Source organism: Ranitomeya imitator, chromosome 1 (assembly GCF_032444005.1).
Source record: "Ranitomeya imitator isolate aRanImi1 chromosome 1, aRanImi1.pri, whole genome shotgun sequence".
Classification (NCBI taxonomy): domain Eukaryota; kingdom Metazoa; phylum Chordata; class Amphibia; order Anura; family Dendrobatidae; genus Ranitomeya; species Ranitomeya imitator.
Window position 1 is genome coordinate 899,160,324 of NC_091282.1, and position 22,016 is coordinate 899,182,339.

General features: G+C 41.9%; 1 protein-coding gene across 1 annotated transcript in view; it reads left to right on the plus strand.

Annotated features, from left to right (window-relative positions):
• Positions 1 to 13,752, plus strand: part of CDS1 (CDP-diacylglycerol synthase 1) — a 151,729-nt gene extending 137,977 nt beyond the window's left edge. The window contains exons 11-13 of the mRNA XM_069743262.1: positions 4,240 to 4,359; positions 7,478 to 7,581; positions 12,377 to 13,752. Coding sequence (XP_069599363.1) covers positions 4,240 to 4,359; positions 7,478 to 7,581; positions 12,377 to 12,488 — 336 coding nt within the window. The 3' untranslated portion in view covers positions 12,489 to 13,752. The remainder of the gene's footprint in view (positions 1 to 4,239; positions 4,360 to 7,477; positions 7,582 to 12,376) is intronic.
• The last annotated feature ends 8,264 nt before the right edge of the window (positions 13,753 to 22,016 follow it).

A 22,016-nucleotide genomic window follows, 5' to 3' on the forward strand; every position in this document is an offset into this window, starting at 1 on the left:
CGCGTTTGAAGAGCCCCTGATGTGCCTAAACAGTGGAAACCCCCCAATTATAACTGAAACCCTAATGCAAACACACCCCTAACCCCAACTGTAACCCTAACCACACCTCCAACCGACACACCCCTAACCCTAATCCCAACCCTATTCCCAACCGTAAATGTAATCCAAACCCTAACCCTAACTTTAGCCCCTACCCTAACTGTAGCCTTAACCCTAACCCTAACTCTAACCCTAATGGGAAAATGGAAATAAATACATTTTTTAATTTTTTTTAATTTTTCCCTAACTAAGGGGGTGATGAAGGGGGTTTGATTTACTTTTATAGCGGGTTATTTAGCGGATTTTTATGATTGGCAGCCGTCACACACTGAAAGACGCTTTTTATTGCAAAAAATATTTTTTGCGTTACCACATTTTGAGAGCTATAATTTTTCCATATTTGAGTCCACAGAGTCATGTGAGGTCTTGTTTTTTGTGGGACGAGTTGATGTTTTTATTGGTAACCTTTTCGGGCGCATGACATTTTTTGATCGCTTTTTATTCCGATTTTTGTGAGGCAGAATGACCAAAAACCAGCTATTCATGAACTTCTTTTGGGGAAGGTGTTAATACCGTTCCACGTTTGGTAAAATTGATAAAGCAGTTTTATTCTTCGGGTCAGTACGATTACAGCGATACCTCATTTATATCATTTTTTTATGTTTTGGAGCTTTTGTACGATAAAAACTATTTTATAGAAAAAAATAATTATTTTTGCATCGCTTTATACTGAGGACTATAACTTTTTTATTTTTTTGCTGATGATGCTGTGTTGCGGCTCGTTTTTTGCAGGGCAAGATGACGTTTTCAGCGGTACCATGGTTATTTATATCTGTCTTTATAATCGCGTGTTATTCCACTTTTTGTTTGGCGGTATGAGAATAAAGCGTTGTTTTTTTGCCTGTTTTTTTTTTTTTTTTTAAGCGTGTTCATTGAAGGTGTTAACTAGTGAGACAGTTTTATAGGTGGGGTCATTACGGACGCGGCGATACTAAATATGTGTACTTTTTTTTTTTTTTTTTGTATTTAAAGAAATATATTTATAGGAACAATATATATTTTTTTGGGGGGGGGAATTTTTAAAAAAAAATTTTTACGCACGGGAAATGGGGGAGGGCATCATGTTATAGTGTAAAATCGCTGATCTGACACTTTGCTGTGCACGGTGTCAGATCAGCGATCTGACATGCACAGCTCCAGGCTTCACAGTGCCTGCTCTGAGCAGGCGCTGTGAAGCCACCTTCTTCCCTGCAGGACCCGGATGCCGCGGCCATCTTGGATCCGGGCCTGCAGCGAGGAAGGAGGTAGGAGACCCTCGGAGCAACGCGATCACATCGCGTTGCTGCGGGGGTCTCAGGGAAGCCCGCAGGGAGCCCCCTCCCTGCACGATGCTTCCCTATACCGCTGGCACACCGCGATCATGTTTGATCGCGGTGTGCCGGGGCTTAATGTGCCGGGGGCGGTCCGTGACCGCTCCTGGCACATAGCGCCGGATGTCAGCTGCGATAGGCAGCTGACACCCGGCCGCGATCGGCCGCGCTCCTCCCGTGAGCGCGGCCGATCGCTATGACGTACTATCCCGTCGAGGGTCAGATAGGCCCAGGTCACCTCGACGGGATAGTACGTCTAAGGTCAGAAAGGGGTTAAAGAGAGCTCTAAGACAAAAAAAAGGTCATTTGCAGCCTGTACCATGCAGAGATCAGCAGGGGCATAACCACTAAGCATGATCAGGCACATATCATACTAGCACCCGACTCGGTGGGCCGAAGGCGTGGGTCCTCGATTGGTGCCAGCGGGTGACACCACTGCCTCTTCCCTTGTGCTAGGTGCTTTCCAATGCCTCCCACCCTGCATCTGTCCTTGCACATTCTCAGGCACTATTATCAGGAACTTTTAAAAACTTGTCCCAGTACAGCGTTCAAATATCAATACCCCAGCTCTTGGAACGGAAAGGAAAGTTCCCAGCCACCCACCCACCCACAGGTCCAAATGCTAAAGGGTTTCCTCCACCTCCTTCACCAATTCCTGCACTCCCTCATGCTTCTCCTCATCCTCTTTGTTACTCAGAGCATGTCGTCCACATCATCCGGAAGCTGGAATCTCTGTAGCACTGACTCAGCGAAGCGGCAACAGGCTCTGCTGAAGCTAATTTGTCTAAGAGACAAACTTCACACTGCGGCAGAGTTATTGAAAGGAATAACAGACCAGACAGATCTGTTTCTCTCGCCACTGATCCTCCAACCAGGTATTGACATGAGTGATAATGGCCGTAACCCGGTTGGCGACTGTGAAGTTTGGCAAGCTCACACACATACCATGCTTGGCCCACGTGCTAAACTTGGCGGTTCAGCGGTTTCTGAAAACCTACCCGGATGTGCCAGAGCTTCTGGTGAAGATATGCTGCATCAGCACCCATTTCTGAAAGTTGGCTACAGCTGCCACCACTCCAGTACTGCTGCAGCAGCGCATGCAAGTGCCAGCTCACTGGTCTGTGACATCACCACATGCTGGAACTCTACACTGCACATGCTGGCAAGGCTTTGTGAGCAGCAGAGGCCAGTTGTTGAATACCTTCTCCAACACTCCCGTCTGTATTCTGGACAGCATCCGCACATAACCACTGAAGTGTGGGCATGGATGTCTGACGTTTGTGCAGTTGTCCGAGACTTTGAGGACTGCACAAAGGTGGTGAGCGGCGATGACGCCATTATCAGCGTAATGTTCTCGCTTCTGTGCTTACTTAAATTACAATTAAAAATGAAGCTTGGCATGTTTACCAGGTGGAGAGGAAGACATGAGACATGAAGATGCTACTCAGCCCAGCCTTATTCCATCTGCTCAGCGCGGATTGGATAACCATGAGGAAGTTGAGGAGGAGGAACATGAGCTGGTTTCTAGTGCAACAGAGGCTAGTACCCACACAAGCTTCGTGACGTCTTTCCTACGTGGAATGGCTGAGGAGGGAAATGAGGATGATGAAATGAAGGAGATGGAGAGTAGTCATCATGGGGGAGATAGGGAAGTGTTGGCTGTAGGGAGCTTGGCACATATGGCCAACTTTATGTACGCTGTCTTTCCTGTGAGCCTTGCGTTACATTCATCTTGGCTTAAAAAATAGTACTGGTTGTTCAGCCTGCTAGATCCATGCTACAAGGAAAACCTTGCATCTCTGGGACGTCTACTAGAACGGTTCTATACCAGAAGGCCATTGTGGAAAATATGTAGAAAAAATTCCAATCAGACAATGTTAGCGGCAGGGGGCAAGCTTCCTTACTCAGCCAATGAGGAAAGGCGAGTGAGACACATACCAGGTTCATCAATGAGTCCTTAAAGTGGAGTGAAAGTGTGACCCCATTGTTTTCAGCAGCGATCTGGGAGTCAGAGATGCTTCCAGGGGTCTTCCCCATGATGTTCTCCTTCCATTCAGCACTTTTTCCATGCAATTCAACATTTTCACTGCCCCCTAGACCTCTTTGTAGGGTCTGCAGGTAAAAATGCTCGGATATCCCATTGACATTATAGTCGTTACTCGAAACTAGCATCTGAGCATTAGGAATTGCTCCGTTTGAATTACGAGCGTCTGAGCATTTGAGTGCTTTCTCATCCCTAATATATAGTAAAATTGCAATTTTTCCATTATTGGACAGCTTCTTTGGGTGTTGTTCCTCCCAATCCCTAGTCGTTTTTTTTTTATTTTTTTTTTTATTACTGGAGGATCCTAGTTATGTGGTGAGGTATAACATAGGTTATCTCAAGTGCTACTGAGCTTGTGTCATAAATTATTCAATGTGGGCACCAATGGTATGGCAGTGATGGATACAACTGAATACACTTTCTGTGCCATACCCAGCAAATAGTAATATAATTAAGTCTGGTTATTACTGCTGAGAAGTCCACGATCAGACTTTTGAAGCATGACTAATGCATACACAATGTCTTCTTTTCGATTATGCTTTTATTTATGTGATCTTTTCAGGATGCCCGGTAATTGATCACTTGTTATGCCTGCAGAAGTTTGATGTTAACTTTCTCCAATACAAAACTGATAAAATCTGTGTCAGCGGATGCTCTGTTGTATTAATTTCTTTACCTGTTACAAATAATTTCCATAATTCTATTTTGTGCAAATGTTCCCCTTTAATGGTCTTACTCTGGGATTGTGCAGTGATCTATATATAACTTTTTTTTTCTTCTTTCCAGACAACAGTTCGCCTGTACCCATTTCAGATACACAGCATTGCCCTATCCACATTTGGTTCACTGATTGGTCCATTTGGAGGCTTCTTTGCCAGCGGCTTCAAGCGAGCGTTTAAAATAAAGGTACGTTTTTATTGCCTATCACAGAAAACAAAACCCCCAAAAGCCGGAGCATATGTTGGTATAAGTGCAATGCATAGGTTGGAAATAGTGGGAAAAATTAGCTCAAATATGCTACAATTGAATAGGTTGTTGTGGTGTGACTTCACTGCAGTCGATAGGCTATGAGATGGGCCACCAGAAAGGTGCAAAATGCACAAAAAATGGCGCTGTCTCAATGTGAAAGTATTTGGTGATGAGGGGGAGCATTTACTTTGACATGAGTGAGTACTGTATTAAAAGGATTTTCTCAGCGACTGTGTTAAAAATGTCTGCGGTGACAGATTTCTCTTTCAAATATGTTTTTTCATTTTTCTGTTTTAACAGAACGAAAAAATAAAGACAGATATATCCCTCCAATATGTTAGCAGATCATATAATGATGACCATACAAAGAAAGCACAGGACCTACAAAGAAAAAAAATAGAGGGGATAGGAGGAAGAGGGTAGTGTGAGGGTCACCTAGATAATCTAATAGTAAGGATTGGGAATTGATAAGGATATTTGGTATATGCGGATGTGCATGTGTTATCAACGGGTCCCAGAGCCTGAAGTATTTAGCCTGAGAGCCAATTAATACACTAGTTAGTTGTCCATTGGTCATAAAATTATCTATTCGGTATAGAAATTATGGGTATGGTTTGTGTTTTCTTTTCCAAGAATAGACATTTGTCAGATTTGCGGCTAAGAAAAAGAGAGTGAGGAGTTTGGGTGGGCAAGTGTGGATGATTTGTGGTGTAGTTGAGCTTCCCAGAAATCTTATTGGTGGATGGGGGACGGAAAACTGCTTTACAGTGGGGCAAAAAAGTATTTAGTCAGTCAGCAATAGTGCAAGTTCCACCACTTAAAAAGATGAGAGGCGTCTGTAATTTACATCATAGGTAGACCTCAACTATGGGAGACAAACTGAGAAAAAAAATCCAGAAAATCACATTGTCTGTTTTTTTAACATTTTATTTGCATATTATGGTGGAAAAGAAGTATTTGGTCAGAAACAAACAATCAAGATTTCTGGCTCTCACAGACCTGTAACTTCTTCTTTAAGAGTCTCCTCTTTCCTCCACTCATTACCTGTAGTAATGGCACCTGTTTAAACTTGTTATCAGTATAAAAAGACACCTGTGCACACCCTCAAACAGTCTGACTCCAAACTCCACTATGGTGAAGACCAAAGAGCTGTCAAAGGACACCAGAAACAAAATTGTAGCCCTGCACCAGGCTGGGAAGACTGAATCTGTAATAGCCAACCAGCTTGGAGTGAAGAAATCAACAGTGGGAGCAATAATTAGAAAATGGAAGACATACAAGACCACTGATAATCTCCCTCGATCTGGGGCTCCACGCAAAATCCCACCCCGTGGGGTCAGAATGATCACAAGAACGGTGAGCAAAAATCCCAGAACCACGCGGGGGGACCTAGTGAAAGAACTGCAGAGAGCTGGGACCAATGTAACAAGGCCTACCATAAGTAACACACTACGCCACCATGGACTCAGATCCTGCAGTGCCAGACGTGTCCTACTGCTTAAGCCAGTACATGTCCGGGCCCGTCTGAAGTTTGCTAGAGAGCATTTGGATGATCCAGAGGAGTTTTGGGAGAATGTCTTATGGTCTGATGAAACCAAACTGGAACTGTTTGGTAGAAACACAACTTGTCGTGTTTGGAGGAAAAGGAATACTGAGTTGCATCCATCAAACACCATACCTACTGTAAAGCATGGTGGTGGAAACATCATGCTTTGGGGCTGTTTCTCTGCAAAGGGGCCAGGACGACTGATCCGGGTACATGAAAGAATGAATGGGGCCTTGTATCGTGAGATTTTGAGTGCAAACCTCCTTCCATCAGCAAGGGCATTGAAGATGAAACGTGGCTGGGTCTTTCAACATGACATTGATCCAAAGCACACAGCCAGGGCAACGAAGGAGTGGCTTCGTAAGAAGCATTTCAAGGTCCTGGAGTGGCCTAGCCAGTCTCCAGATCTCAACCCTATAGAAAACCTTTGGAGGGAGTTGAAAGTCCGTGTTGCCAAGCGAAAAGCCAAAAACATCACTGCTCTAGAGGAGATCTGCATGGAGGAATGGGCCAACATACCAACAACAGTGTGTGGCAACCTTGTGAAGACTTACAGAAAACGTTTGACCTCTGTCATTGCCAACAAAGGATATATTACAAAGTATTGAGATGAAATTTTGTTTCTGACCAAATACTTATTTTCCACCATAATATGCAAATAAAATGATAAAAAAACAGACAATGTGATTTTCTGGATTTTTTTTCTCAGTTTGTCTCCCATAGTTGAGGTCTACCTATGATGTAAATTACAGACGCCTCTCATCTTTTTAAGTGGTGGAACTTGCACTATTGCTGACTGACTAAATACTTTTTTGCCCCACTGTATATACACAAGCCAAGAAATGAGACACCTGGAGGCAAGTCCACAAAACGTGCATCATATACCGTATATACTCGAGTATAAGCCGACCCCCCCTAATTTTGCCACAAAAAACTTAATGACTCGAGTATAAGCCTAGGGTGGAAAATGCAGGAGCTACTGGTAAATTTAAAAAATAAAAATAGATACCAATAAAAGTAAAATTAATTGAGACATCAGTAGGTCAAGTGTTTTTGAATATCTATATTGAATCAGGAGCCCCATATAATGCTCCATAAAGTTTATGATGGGCTCCATAAGGCCCGTGATTCCACACCTGCAGACCTCCAAACCTTCTCTGGTGTTAACATCAGCACAAAATCTGCACCAGGAGCTTCATGTCATGTGTTACTATGGCCAAGCAGGTTCATCAAAGCCTTACATCACCAACCACAATGCCAAGCATCGGACGGAGTAGTGTAAAGCACACTGGTCAGCATACCTGTATATCGCTAGTCCTGCTCTTATCTGAGGAGCACATATAATTGTATCCTTACTGGAAAATGCTGCTGGCTAAATACATCAGCAGCCACAGCAAACCAGGCCTCTTCAAGCTCTCATTTTTAACTTCGAAGTCCTTTCTTTATCAAAACCTAACATTAATATATATGACCTACTGAAAATGAAGGATGTGTGATTATATTTTCCAGGATTTTGCTGACACGATTCCGGGACATGGAGGGATTATGGACCGATTTGACTGTCAGTATTTGATGGCCACCTTTGTCCATGTGTATATTGCCAGCTTCATAAGGTACGAGGTTTCCCATCTTGTATTACCTTTTAGCATAAAATGATACCGGAAATTATTTTGTATAAAAAATAGCTAAAATAAATACTTGTGGTTTACACTATTTAGATCTTTTACTGATGAATTGTACATTGTAACATTGAAGTTTTTCATTAATTGTTTATACTGATCAGAGTCGGATTACATTTTAGGTGCAAAATGTCTAGCGTTTCACATTATTAATCTGTTCCCGACATTAGATTTAATTTGTCAACGTCCTGGGAATGGCGCTACATGATGACCTCCTGGTCTGCCAGCTACGGTAGCCTGTTAGACTCAGCCAGCAACTGCGTTTTACAGGCGATCTGTCTGTGTACAACTGTCAGGTTTCATACACGTGTATTGCAGAGCATGAGACCAGTGATCATAAAAACCAAAATTGAAGTCCCAGCCAGTGACTAAGTTAAAAAAGTAGAGAGAAAAAATTAAAAAATGTTTTAAAACTACCGTATTTAAAAAAAAAAAAAAAAAAAAATCGTAAATTGAAAGAAAAATATTATACCAATAAATAAGTGTATTTACAGGTGCATCGCACACAATTAGAAAAGCATCAAAAAGTTAATTTATTTCAGTTCTTCAATACAAAAAGTGAAACTCGTATATATTATATAGAGTGATTACAAACATAGTGATCTATTTTAAGTGTTTATTTCTGTTAATGTTGATGATTATGGCTTACAGCCAATGAAAACCCAAAAGTCGTTATCTCAGTAAATTAGAATGCTTTATAACACCAGCTTGAAAAATGATTTTAAAATCCAATATGTTGGCCAACTGAAATGTATGTTCAGTAAATGCACTCAATACTTTGGGGCTCCTTTTGCATCAATTACTGCATCAATGCAGCGTGTCATGGAGGCGATCAGCCTGTGGCACTGCTGAGGTGTTATGGAAGCCCAGGTTGCTTTGATAGCAGCCTTCAGCTCGTCTGCATAGTTGGGTCTGGTGTCTCTCATCTTCCTCTTGACAATACTTCATAGATTCTCTATGAGGTTAAGGTCAGGCAACTTTGCTGGCCAATCAAGCAGAGTAATATGGTTGTTTTTAAACCAGGTATTTCTACTTTTGGCAGTGTGGACCTATACCAGCAGATGACAAGCCTACAAGCTTTTTGGAGATGGAAATTTTATTCTCCAGCAGGACTTGGCACCTCTCCACACTGCCAAAAGTACACCTGTGCCCATACACCTGCAGGAACGGACTTCTGTCGCTTGCCGAGTTGAGTTCATCAGAACAATGTTTAGAACGATCACTGGAGGTTTTGATTCCAACCAGGGGGTAGCACAATTATGTAAAACTTATAACAATAAATTAGAATAATAGATTCTCTTTAATATTTGTTTGCTGTTGTTTATTATTATTATTATTATTTATTATAGCGCCATTTATTCCATGGGGCTTTACATGTGAGGAGGGGTATACATAATAAAAAACAAGTACAATAATCTTATACAATGCAGGTTATGAGTGGTACAGGAGGAGAGAGGACCCTGCCCACGAGGGCTCACAATCTTTATATTTTGTCTTAATATTCGACAGCACTGTACAATGTACCATTCACACAAGTCCCTTTCTCTAAGGCTATGTGCACATGTTCAGGATTTCTTGCAGAAAATTCCTGAGAAAAACCTGAAATTTTCTGCAAGAAATCTGCTAGAAATCTGCATGCGTTTTTTGCGTGTTTTTGCCACGTTTTTGGTGAGTTTTTTTCCGGACATTTCCCAATGCATTTTATAGTGGGAAATCCGCAAAAAAACCCGCAAAATTAATGAACATGCTGCGTTTTTTACCACGATGCGTTTTTTTCACAGAAAAAAAACGCATCATGTGCACAAAGCATGCAGAATTCATTCAAAATGATGGGATGCATATTGTATGCTGTTTTTTTGCGGTTTTATAGCGTTTTTATCACGAAAACCGCAAAAAATCATCAACGTGTGCACACAGCCTAAAGGGACTCATAATCTACTTATTTCACATGAACTTGCAGCAAAAAAGTTACTGCCCCTAGCTCCCCCATGTCCTCCCCTCTTCATAGATGTCTGAGCAGCCACTGTCATCTCATACCTGTTATTCATTGAAGTCAGATTTTACCTCTGAATTGAGGATCAATGATTAGTCCAGAAAGAGAAAGACCTTTTTCTGTGATAAGTTTCTTATTTTCACTTGTACTATTGATTTATAGGAAAAAACATTGAAATTAATTTTTCAATTTAAATGGGTTTTTGAACATCATAAATGGTTAAAAATTGCATTGAAGAGCGCACAGTTCAGAGTCGCTGTTCAACGATGACTCGGGTCTGAACTTTCTATCAATCAGGAGCGCAACATCCCTCCTACAACAGGAAGCTGGGGGAGGATGGACAGGAGAGTTGTGTGCTCCTGAAGATGGATGTTGTGAATAACGGGATCTTTCACCAGTTTTAGCATGTAAAACTGGCCACATGATGTAATAGCTGCTGCATAATATGTCTTTTTTATTTCTTTAATTTCTCCTCTCCATTGCAAAGATACTTGCTTACAAAAGTATAGATTATAGTTTGAGAAGACAAAAGGTGCGTTACCAGAGACTCTTCTCTGGGGGCATTGACTTGTCCCCTGCATAAGATTCACCCATCATAAGCAGGAGACACCATGCAGGTCAAAAAAAGAACACCTCTCCAGAAGTTCAGAAGAACATGCTTTCTCCCCTGAGATGTAAATATAGACAGCCCTGCACATACTGTGTAGAATACAGCAGAACTGAGTGTGAGTACACCATCAGCTCTCGTCTCACAGCAGTCAGTGCAATGGAAGTGAGAATACAGCAGAGCTGTGTTATTAGGCCGGGGTCACACTTGAGAGAGACTCGCAGGAGTTTCGCGCATTGAACTCGCAAGTCCTGGCACTGCCGCTGGCACTTGGGACCGGAGCGTTCGGCTGCATAGAAATACATGCAGCTGCAAACTCCAGTCCTGAGTGCCGGCGGCAGTGTCGGGACTTGATGCGAGTGTCGGGACTTGATGCGAGTGTCGGGACTTGATGCGAGAGAATCGCGGGACTTGATGCGAGAGAATCGCGGGACTTGATGCGAGAGAATCGCGGGACTTGATGCGAGAGAATTGCGGGAGTTTCACGCGTTGAACTTGCAAGTGTGACCCCGGACTTACAAACATTTCTGAAGCTACAGCTCTCCTCTTAGAGCTCTATCTGGTGTGCCCCTTCCCCTAAAATGACAGCCTGGAGAAGAGATCTCGAGGTGTTTGTCATCACACTTATCTGTGCTCTATTCTACACAGTAGTAAAGATCAGGTGTGTCTTACATGTCTCACACAGTGTACTTCTGACCTTCTATGGGCGTGTTCTTTTTTTATCCCATGGTGCCTCCTTTTTATGATTGGTGAACGTTATGCAAGGGACAAAGTCAACACCCCCAGATAAAGCTTGGGTACTGCTCAGTTGGGCTTATAATAAATGATAGTTTAGGTTAAAGGGAACCTGTCACCCCCAAAATCGAAGATGAGCTAAGCCCACCAGCATCAGGGGCTTATCTACAGCATTCTGTAATGCTGTAGATAAGCCCCCAATGTATCCTGAAAGATGAGAAAAAGAGTTTAGATTATACTCACCTGGGAGGGGGGCGGTCCGACCCGATGGGCGTCGCAGTCCGGTCCGGGGCCCCCCATCTTCATAGGATGACGTCCTCTTCTTGTCTTCACGCTGCTGCTCCGGTGCAGGCGTACTTTGTCTGCCCTGTTGAGGGCAGGTACTGCAGTGCGCAGGCGCCGGGCCTCTCTGTCCTTTCCCGCAGCGTGAATACAAGAAGAGGACGTCCTCATAAGAAGATGGGAGGCCCCGGACCGGACCACGAGCCCATCGGACCGGACCACAGCGGGATCGCCCCTGGGTGAGTATAATCTAACCTCTTTTTCTCATCTTTTAGGATACATTGGGGGCTTATCTACAGCATTACAGAATGCCGTAGATAAGCACCTGATGCTGGTGGGCTTAGCTCATCTTCGATTTTGGGGGAGACAGGTTCCCTTTAACTGTACAAGCTAATATCTCCACAATGGAGAGGAGAAATAAAACTACTTGTCAGTCTGCTCCACAGTCACTAATCCATGATGTGGCCAGCGTAACATACACAAACTGGTCATACAACAACAGTCGCACTCAAAGAAAGGTTTTGGAGATTTGGTTTTTGTCTCAAATAACTGTGGTTTTCTTAGTTACAAACACCAAAATGAAGGTAGCATCGCAGTGTTGCAAGGTAGGTAACGTTTCGACCCACAGGGTCTTTCTCAAACCTTAGAATTGTAGAAGCGGAGCGAAGGGCATAGATCCCCTGGGTGACACACACCACCACCGCAGACACCAGTATCCTCACAGCTACAGCCCCGAACGGGACTCCTACACCTACCCAGGGATCTATGCCCTTCGCTCCGCTTCTACAATTCTAAGGTTTGAGAAAGACCCTGTGGGTCGAAACGTTACCTACCTTGCAACACTGCGGTGCTACTTTCATTTTGGTGTTTGTAATAAAGAAAACCACAATTATTTGAGACAAAAACCAAATCTCCAAAACCTTTCTTTGAGTGCGACTGTTGTTGTATGACTATAATCTGGAGTATCCCTCCGTGTTCAGTCTGCACCACCCGTAGCGAGAGTGCACGTCTTGTTCTACAATACACAAACTGGTGACAGATCTTCTTTGTGGCTCTTCAAGTCATGAATAAGTATATGTTTTTAATCCCACTTTTCCTTTCTCTATATCCAGAGGTCCAAATCCCAGCAAAGTCCTGCAGCAACTTTTAACACTACAGCCAGAGCAACAACTAAACATCTACAAAGTGTTGAAGACCCACTTAATGGAGAAAGGGGTCCTCTAAGGAGCAACTTCTCACCTGTAACATAACCATATGCTATACTGACTATATGGCGCCAGAGCTATTGCACTGTCTCCAGAGCATTCAACCAAAGACTGTCAGTCATTTTTCCCCTGTATATAAGGCTCATGGCTGCCCCATCTTTCCCACACATTGTCCTTCACACAAGCCGATCTGCTGACTGCGTGAAGCTCTGGACGTTGGAACGATAACTTTCTCCTAGTTTTTATTTCCATGTGAGTATACTGAAGAATGAAGGCAGTTCCTTGAGCGATAGAACTATGCACAATTTCTGGTAGGAAAGGGCGGACATATTGTTTACTGTCACTCACCTCTTCCTGCTGAATAGAGGGAAACGTGATTCATCTTTTATGGGATAGATTTTATGTATTTCAATGTTTAAATGACCACCAGAAATTTTTTTATAGATTTTTTTTTTCTTTTTAGTTTAGAAAGCAATACAATAAATCTCTGGTATTTATTTACTGTATACATGACACTCATCGAGGTAATTCAGAACTCCCATGTATCGGGACGTCAGCCTCTGGATTTTTTAGGGCAACACTGCATGTCTACAGTAGATGGACATGGTGGAACTGCTGCTCTCTTGTCTTCAGAATCAGAAGTAAAAATCCTATTATTTTAAAAAGGTTTTTCAGTCTGAAAAGAAGTCAGCTGTAACTCTGTGTGACGCCGGTCTGCTGAGTTGTGTTAGTGTGCAATGTGCACTTTATTGCGATTCGCCTGTATTGGCATTGCAAGTCACGTGACTGCATCTTTGCCTATTTTCGGTCATGTGCCGACTATATTTTCAGATGCTTTTCTCAATGTTCTCTTGGGGGAAGCGAAGGAGAATGTAGTCATGTGTGACCACAGTTGTGCACTTCACATGTTTCACGCTCACTGTTTTTATTCAGCCCTGAAGGCCCCTTTAATAACCTGTATAGGAAGAGAGGGAATTATGGAGGGGATTTAATGACTTCCTACACCACAATACTGCTACAGGAAACAGTGCCAGAGGTTGTCATTGCTGAAAACTGTGAACTCATTAGGTTCTGTCCATATAGATTGAAACCTGTGTCTACCTGCGGATATCTGTCTACATGTGCTCTGGTTCCCTGGCAGGAGCCTGGGGCAGTAGTATAGGATACACGTTGTCGTCTTGATTTTGTGCAGTGCTTTTCCGTCCTCTTACATATGTAGCCTGTGTCTGCACTAAAACCTTTTTATAATGCTGAGAATAAAATCTGTGTATTTATTGGAAGAATACCGTTATTAAATGTATAGTGGGAGCTGTAGGAAAGGGTCTCCTATACCCTCCAGTACTAACTGACTATCGAATGAGCTATATTACTTTTATTGTGATTGATATTATGAAGCCCACTTCTAAAATTTAAAAAAAAAAAAACATTTGAAGAATGTGACAAATTTGTAGTATCTTGGGCTACTTTCACATAATGTTTTATCCACTCATCAGAGGATCTGTTGGGGCTTGCATCTGAAAGCCTGAAAACCGGTATTCGGGCATATTTTCTGATAATGCCATTGACTAATGATGCAAACAGAGTCACTTTGTGTTCTGGTAGACATGAATTTTGTCTGTATCTGCCAGTTTCCAATTATTCAGTCGGCCACTTTTTGGTGCCCACCTCAAATGTGCCAGTACTGCCGAAAATGAAGTATGACAGAGCATAAAACGTATACATCATTTAAGTAAATGGCATCATCAGCGTTAGCGTCTGAGTCCCGTTTTTCAGGGTTTCCCGCGTAAGCCTCAATTGACCCACTGGCTAGTGGATAAGACACGATGTGACCATAGTCTTTATGTCACTGACTTATTTGGAAGGAAGACACCATGACCAATCCATCACATCTGGGAAGTCTTTTAAAACTGTCTACAACTGCTGCATCTCCTTGTACACTCAATTAGCAGAATACAGGCTGCCTTCTAGACCACTCTCCTACAGCCTGCAACTGCCTGTGGATAGAAAATGGAGTTCCTGTGGCACCATTTGTGTAGTGAGTGTATCCCGTAAAAGGATGATGACGTTTTCAATCATTGTAAATTAATAGTATTTTTTCCAATTTAAAAATGCCTTTAGCATTATCATGTCATGATAGGAACGGTCTAGAAGTCCAAGAACTAGACGACACTGATTTGACTGTTCATGTGTGTCCCGTTCAGTCTTTAGCTACAACATTGGCACTTTGGGAGGCTGCTTCGCCATTGAGAAGACATGTGCAAGGATTCCAAATTTGAAGACCATGAACTGGTGAGGGATTCCCTCTAAAGACTCACTTGGATTTGACGCGTAGCTTGAGATACTGTGGCAATCATTATGGGCACCCCGACACTGGACACACATTCCTAATAGTTTATATATAGAAAGCATTGCAGCTAATTTATATAGACATCTATTACATGTCACAGCCAAGTCCATGTCTAAATATCTCTGAAGGCCTTGGAGCTATAAGTAGAAGAACACAAGGACGTCAAAATTAGTAAGGGAAACCCTGTTGTAGACAGGGTTGTATTACTATCATTAACGCTATATTGGACTCTAAACTGTAGTTCATGAAAGAGAAGATTACATCTAATGATAATTATAGTATTGAATTGCTAGTTAGGATTGCATTTCAGTAAGTTGCAAAATGTATTGCATTCAAAGCATTTCTATATAAATAGTGAAATAGGAAAAATATAACCCGCTTCTTACTGGTGCGTAGTCCTACTTTTGAGAACCTCCTGGTACAGCACCTTTCATCATAAGCTGTTCAATTGGGCACAAGTCCTTTACATTCTCCGTTTCAACCCACTTCTACCATTTTGTTTTTTCATTTGCTTCCTATTGTCTGTCAGTTTTTCTATTTTTTTTTATTTAAATGTATTATTTTATTATAAATATTTATATTATCTTTAATAAAAAGAGAAACACATTATTAGAAGACAATATGTAGTTGATGGCCTTGATAGGCTACGTTCACACTAGCGTTGTGCGCCGCTGCGTCGGCGACGCAACGCACCGAAAAACGCTGCGTTTTTCGACGCGTGCGTCGTTTTTTGACGAAAATCGGACGCAAGAAAAATGCAACTTGTTGCGTTTTCTTGGTCCGACGCTAGCGTCAAAAAAGACGCACGTGTCGGAAAACGCAACAAGCAAAAACGCATGCGTCCCCCATGTTAAACATAGGGGCGCATGACGCGTGCGTCGCCGCTGCGTCGCCCGACGCTAGCGCGACGCACACTAGCCGAACGCTAGTGTGAACCTAGCCATAGAGAGGCACATAGCAAAGGGGTTATCCAGAAGTAGGTTTGTTTTTTTTCTGGCTCATAATTAAAAAATAACAGGCAGGTAGTTGCTAATAACTACCTACCTGTTTTATCCGGCCCAGAGTGGTCACTAACTGCTCCTGCCAGCGATTCAGCTGCTCCACCTCAACTGAGCATCTCTTCTACTTGCAGGCCGCTCTGTCGACGGGGCTTGATTGTCGACGTCATGCTGAATGATTGCTGGCTTCCCTTCCCGTCAACACAGCAGAGCACAAGGAAAGCCGCTGCTCTCTTGACATGACATCAATAGAAGCCACAGAATTGCCAGCAGGAGCGGTCGATTACCGCTTTGTGCAGGCAGAGATCTGTGCTGGGCGGAACAGGTAGGCAGTAGTGATGAGCGAATATACTCGTTACTCGAGATTTCTCGAGCATGCTCGGGGGTCCTCCGAGTATTTTTAGTGCTCAGAGATTTAGTTTTTCTTGCCGCAGCTGAATGATTTACATCTGTTAGCCAGCATAAATAAGTACATGTGGGGGTTGCCTGGTTGCTAGGGAACCCCCACACGTACTTATGCTGGCTAACAGATGTAAATCATTCAGCTGCGGCAAGAAAACTAAATCTCCGAGCACTAAAAATACTCGGAGGACCCCCGAGCATGCTGGAGAAATCTCGAGTAACGAGTATATTCGCTCATCACTAGTAGGCAGTTATCAATAACCTGCTTGTTAGTTCTAAGACCCAGAGTAAAATAATAAAGTCCTGGATAACCCCTTTAAATCTCCCACACAATATAGTTCTTTCAGGTCTCAATCTATCAAGATAAATCCAAGTTCTTCCATAAGCATGTATCATTGTGCAGACATGTAACAGTTGAATAATGTTAATAAAAACACATTTGTAAGGCACCATGGTTATTTCTAAAGTGTAACTTTTATGTTTTGCCAGACGTAGAGGCAGCAGACAAGGTTTGATACAGGATTTAATTTTTGGCGCTTGGAAATCTGGCTTTTACTGACATACATTGGTATATTTGTGGACTTCAATTTGGGTACCTACAGTAGGGAGCTGCCTATGAGCCAGTCCATGTGGTGTCTGGAGAGCTCTATTCTTTAACAGGAATGCCTAATTCATTAGTGACATCAGACTTTCAAGGTCCAAGTAGTGACCGCACTGTGCGGACCAGCCTTGGTCTGCTGACCCAACTCAACAGCCATAGGCATATTAGAGGCCGTTGAGTACTGGCCGGGATTTGCAGCTGAACATTGACCATGAAAATGGTTAAGATGTTTAAAGGGATTGTCCGGTCTTTTGATAGGTCTGCGGTAGCTCTATGCGACTGCCTACACACTGTCGGAATTTTCCAGTATTGACACTTTTTCTCTCCCATCATTTCCTCATAGTGTGCTCCGATTCTCTCATCCGAGAGAACTGGAGCGCGCTGTGAACACACTCTGATCAAAGTTTAATCAGTGTGATTTACATTAACGGATGAGAGAATCTACGACTATCTTCACCTGCCTATAGGGCTTGTGCGCAAAACCGATCTTCTCGTATTGGTGCTATCCGTGTTTTTCACTTGTACCTATACTGTTCTATGGGGCTGTGCACAGGTCTGATTTTTGTTCCGTGTCTGAGTATTGAATCATAATTGTCAAATCTGTTCTATAGGTCCATGAAGAACATTGGACTGCACTCGGATGACATCAGAGTGTGGTCCAATTGTCCAATTTTCACGGACTGGCAAGATAGAGAAGGTGGAGACTTTTTTTTCAAGGTGTGTTAAAGGTAAGTATTAAACAGACTGCTTGCAGCATTTACCGTTAGAATGACGTATTTTCATATACCTCATTTCCAAAAGGTCGAAAAGGAAAAAGTCTTGAATGAAGTGTGATTCGTTCTCATAGATTTCTATCTGTATATATTAATGTATGAACTACATAATTTTCTCCAATTTTAATATCGAAATCACAGCTTTAGGATCATGGCATGATCGGAAACGTTCCGATCGGTTACGCCATATTTACACTTGGAATATTTATTGCAAGAATATTGCAATTACTGGGTGTAATTAGGAACTGGAAACATCTGATTTCCACGCTACCGAATAACTTAGTGAGGGTCGAGTGCTTTACTTTACCACAGACTTAACATTTTATATTGTGACCGGCAAAATCCAAGGCATAATTCCCATGATTTACTGCAGATTTCCACAATTTGTGAATCCCAATATGTCCTTCTTTCTCATGACATCTATCACTGGGGAATAGTAGGGACACGGCCATACACCTTAGCAGTCACTAGACAATAATCTAAAGAGTATACCTAGCTTTTAGTCAGTAGTATACAAACCTTCCTTTAGGGCTCACTCCAACATCAGTGATGTCTATCGTACGCAAAAAAAGGTCGCCGTGTGGTTTGGTCAGTTTTCACCATCAGTGATTTTCACATACAGTACAGACCAAAAGTTTGTACACACCTCATTTAAAGATTTTTCTGTATTTTCATGACTATGAAAATTGTACATTCACACTGAAGGCATCAAAACTATGAATTAACACATGTGGAATTATATACTTGACAAAAAAGTGTGAAACAACTGAAAATGTCTTATATTCTAGGTTCGTCAAAGTAGCCACCTTTTGCTTTGATGACTGCTTTGCACACTCTTGGCATTCTCTTGATGAGCTTCAAGAGGTAGTCACTGGGAATGGTCTTCCAACAATCTTGAAGGAGTTCCCAGAGATGCTTAGCACTTGTTGGCCCTTTTGCCTTCACTCTGCGATCCAGCTCATCCCAAACCATCTCGATTGGGTTCAGGTTTGGTGACTGTGGAGGTAAGGTCATCTGGCGTAGCACCCCATCACTCTCCTTCTTGGTCCAATAGCCCTTACACAGCCTGGTGGTGTGTTTGGGGTCATTGTCCTGTAGAAAAATAAATGATGGTCTAGCTAAACGCAAACCGGATGGAATAGCATGCCGCTGCAAGATGCTGTGGTAGCCATGCTGGTTCAGTATGCCTTCAATTTTGAATAAATCCCCAACAGTGTCACCAGCAAAGCACCCCCACACCATCACACCACCTCCTGCATGCTTCACGGTGGGAACCAGGCATGTAGAGTCCATCCGTTCACCTTTTCTGCGTCGCACAAAGACACGGTGGTTGGAACCAAAGATCTCAAATTTGGACTCATCAGACCAAAGCACAGATTTCCACTGGTCTAATGTCCATTCCTTGTGTTCTTTAACCCAAACAAGTCTCTTCTGCTTGTTGCCTGTCCTTAGCAGTGGTTTCCTAGCAGCTATTTTACCATGAAGGCCTGCTGCACAAAGTCTACTCTTAACAGTTGTTGTAGAGATGTGTCTGCTGCTAGAACTCTGTGTGGCATTGACCTGGTCTCTAATCTGAGCTGCTGTTAACCGGCGATTTCTGAGGCTGGTAACTCAGATAAACTTATCCTCAGAAGCAGAGGTGACTCTTGGTTTTCCTTTCCTGGGGCGTTCCTCATGTGAGCCAGTTTCTTTGTAGCGCTTGATGGTTTTGGCAACTGCACTTGGGGACACTTTCAAAGTTTTCCCAATTTTTCGGACTGACTGACCTTCATTTCTCAAAGTAATGATGGACACTCGTTTTTCTTTACTTAGCTGCTTTTTTCTTGCCATAATACAAATTCTTACAGTCTATTCAGTAGGACTATCAGCTGTGTATCCATCAGACTTCTGCACAACACAACTGATGGTCCCAACCCCATTTATAAGGCAAGAAATCCCACTTATTAAACCTGACAGGGCACACCTGTGAAGTGAAAACCATTTCCGGTGACTACCTCTTGAAGCTCATCAAGAGAATGCCAAGAGTGTGCAAAGTAGTCATCAAAGCAAAAGGTGGCTACTTTGAAGAACCTAGAATATAAGACATATTTTCAGTTGTTTCACACTTTTTTGCTAAGTATATAATTCCGCATGTGTTAATTCATAGTTTTGATGCCTTCAGAGTGAATTTACAATTTTCATAGTCATGAAAATACAGAAAAATCTTTAAATGAGAAGGGGTGTCTAAACTTTTGGTCTGTTCTGTACTTACAAATATATAATAGAATTCTCCCATCTTTTGCAATGCAAAATGACACCATACTGCTGCCATCGGTGTCCTGTACATGATTTCCACAGACCTATAGACATGTGTTTAATTTTGATCTGTGGCAGTGATATATGTGTAAAAAAAAAAATCTTGATTTTATTTTTTTTTGTGGTCCACAAAAAACCACGGACATGTGAACAGCACAATTAGTGAAAAACACAGAACATGTACAAGAGAAACGGATATCTAAGTGAAGCCTAACTGATTTAGTTGTCAGATTTCTCAGTAATGGCTGAATAAAATGTATGAAATATTCATAAATTTCCTATTTATTGTAACATGTAGCAGTCCCCTCACGTTCTGATTGAACATGTAGCTTTTTTGTGAACATACCAACTTCACAGTACAGATGAAAAAAAAAAAAAAGACATGCCATCAACCTTAGGAGTTTATGCAACGCCAAGATTTTATATATATATATATATATATATATATATATATATATATATATATATATATATATATATATATATATATATATATATATATATATATATATATATATATAATTTTTTTTTCTTCAGAGACCAAAGTAACCATAGTAAATTTAAGCACAAAGACAATGGAAGCAAATGATTTTTTTTTTTTTCTGTTGGCTTTTTAGAAAAAAGTATAACGAGCAACATATTTTTTTTTTTATTGAAAAGATAAAATTGCTGCTTATTGGTGCCAGACATTTATGTAAACTAATTTAAGGAACACTTGAATATTATTTCTAGGCTTGATTCTTAAAAATGTAAATATTTATTTTCTTTGTGTTTATATGAAAATAAAGAATAGTAAAACTAATTTTTGTGCTAGCGTTTTTTTTTCCTGTACAAATTTGTAAATGTATTTAAGGATAACGTCTCCAAATTGTTGGACAGTTGCATGCTTTTAGTCAACTGCGCTTTTGGTTTAACACATGTTGTGCAAAGGATAATATGATCTGATGTGTGATTTCAGATGAGAACAAAATGATGTATCAATGGCTTGTAGAAACCAAAATAAAGGTCAAAATTCCAACTCGCCCTTAAAAATAAAAACAAAAGGGAAAAATTAAATCACAGGTGGATCCTATTTGTATGACTCAGTTTTGGGCCCATTTGTGGCTCTATGCACATGTGCAATAACATCTGGCTATACTCCTTACGAAACAGATTATGTCCTGTGGCATCTTATCCCAGATCTGTATCAGGGCATCGCTGAACTCCCGGACAGCTTGTGGCTATTTGGTGTTGTCGGATGCACTGATACATAGAGTGAACATGAGAACCCCTCAATGTGCAATCAATGCCTTTGTTATCGAGCCCACTGCATCAGCATAAGCATGGGTTCAAATGGGCGATTCTCATGATATATGGTATGGACTGCAAGACCCAAATTGTCCACAAGTTTCCTGACCCGAACCAACAAACTCATCTGAGCCTATGAGAGTAGGTCTACTGACCTGAACTTAGTCTCAGAATTGTGGTCCATATCTGGACTGTGAAATACACTTGTTAAAACCCGGCCCATGGTCAGATAACGGCTCCAATTACTTAATACTGGTACATAACGATAGTCAGGGTACTGTTGGCGTAGAAGTATGTCCAACCCTCCCCAGGCCATTTCCAACTGATTATGCTGGATAATGTTGCTGTCAACATAACGTTCACCACAGCATCACCAATCTTTCAAGTCTGTCACATTCCGCTTGATGAACAGGGTATCAAAGGCAGACCTGTCAATTCTAGTTTTTGGGTGCATGCTAAGCAAGCAGCACAGTGCTGAGCTACGCTGCACGTCATCAGGCTCTCATGGAGTCTTTGACAGATTAGTCAGAAGCATGAACACTAGTAACCCACTGGAAGTCATTTTATAAGACTTTGGCAGTGCAAAGTAGCAGATACAGAATCTCCTAATGTAGCGTCCAGTGTCCTGATATCTTCCCAATGCTTTTGAGACAGCAAACCTTATTTGATGGGACATATGGATGTGCCGTCCTGGAGGAGCTGGACTACCTGTACAATCTGAGTGTGCTGCATGTAAAGGTTGGAATAGGTTCAAACCTCTTAATGAATCGTGAGCGTCTGACAAGTGGCGTGCACCTCGTCAAAATCTTATTCCCGCCATAGATTGGAGTAAGATTTCTGGCGT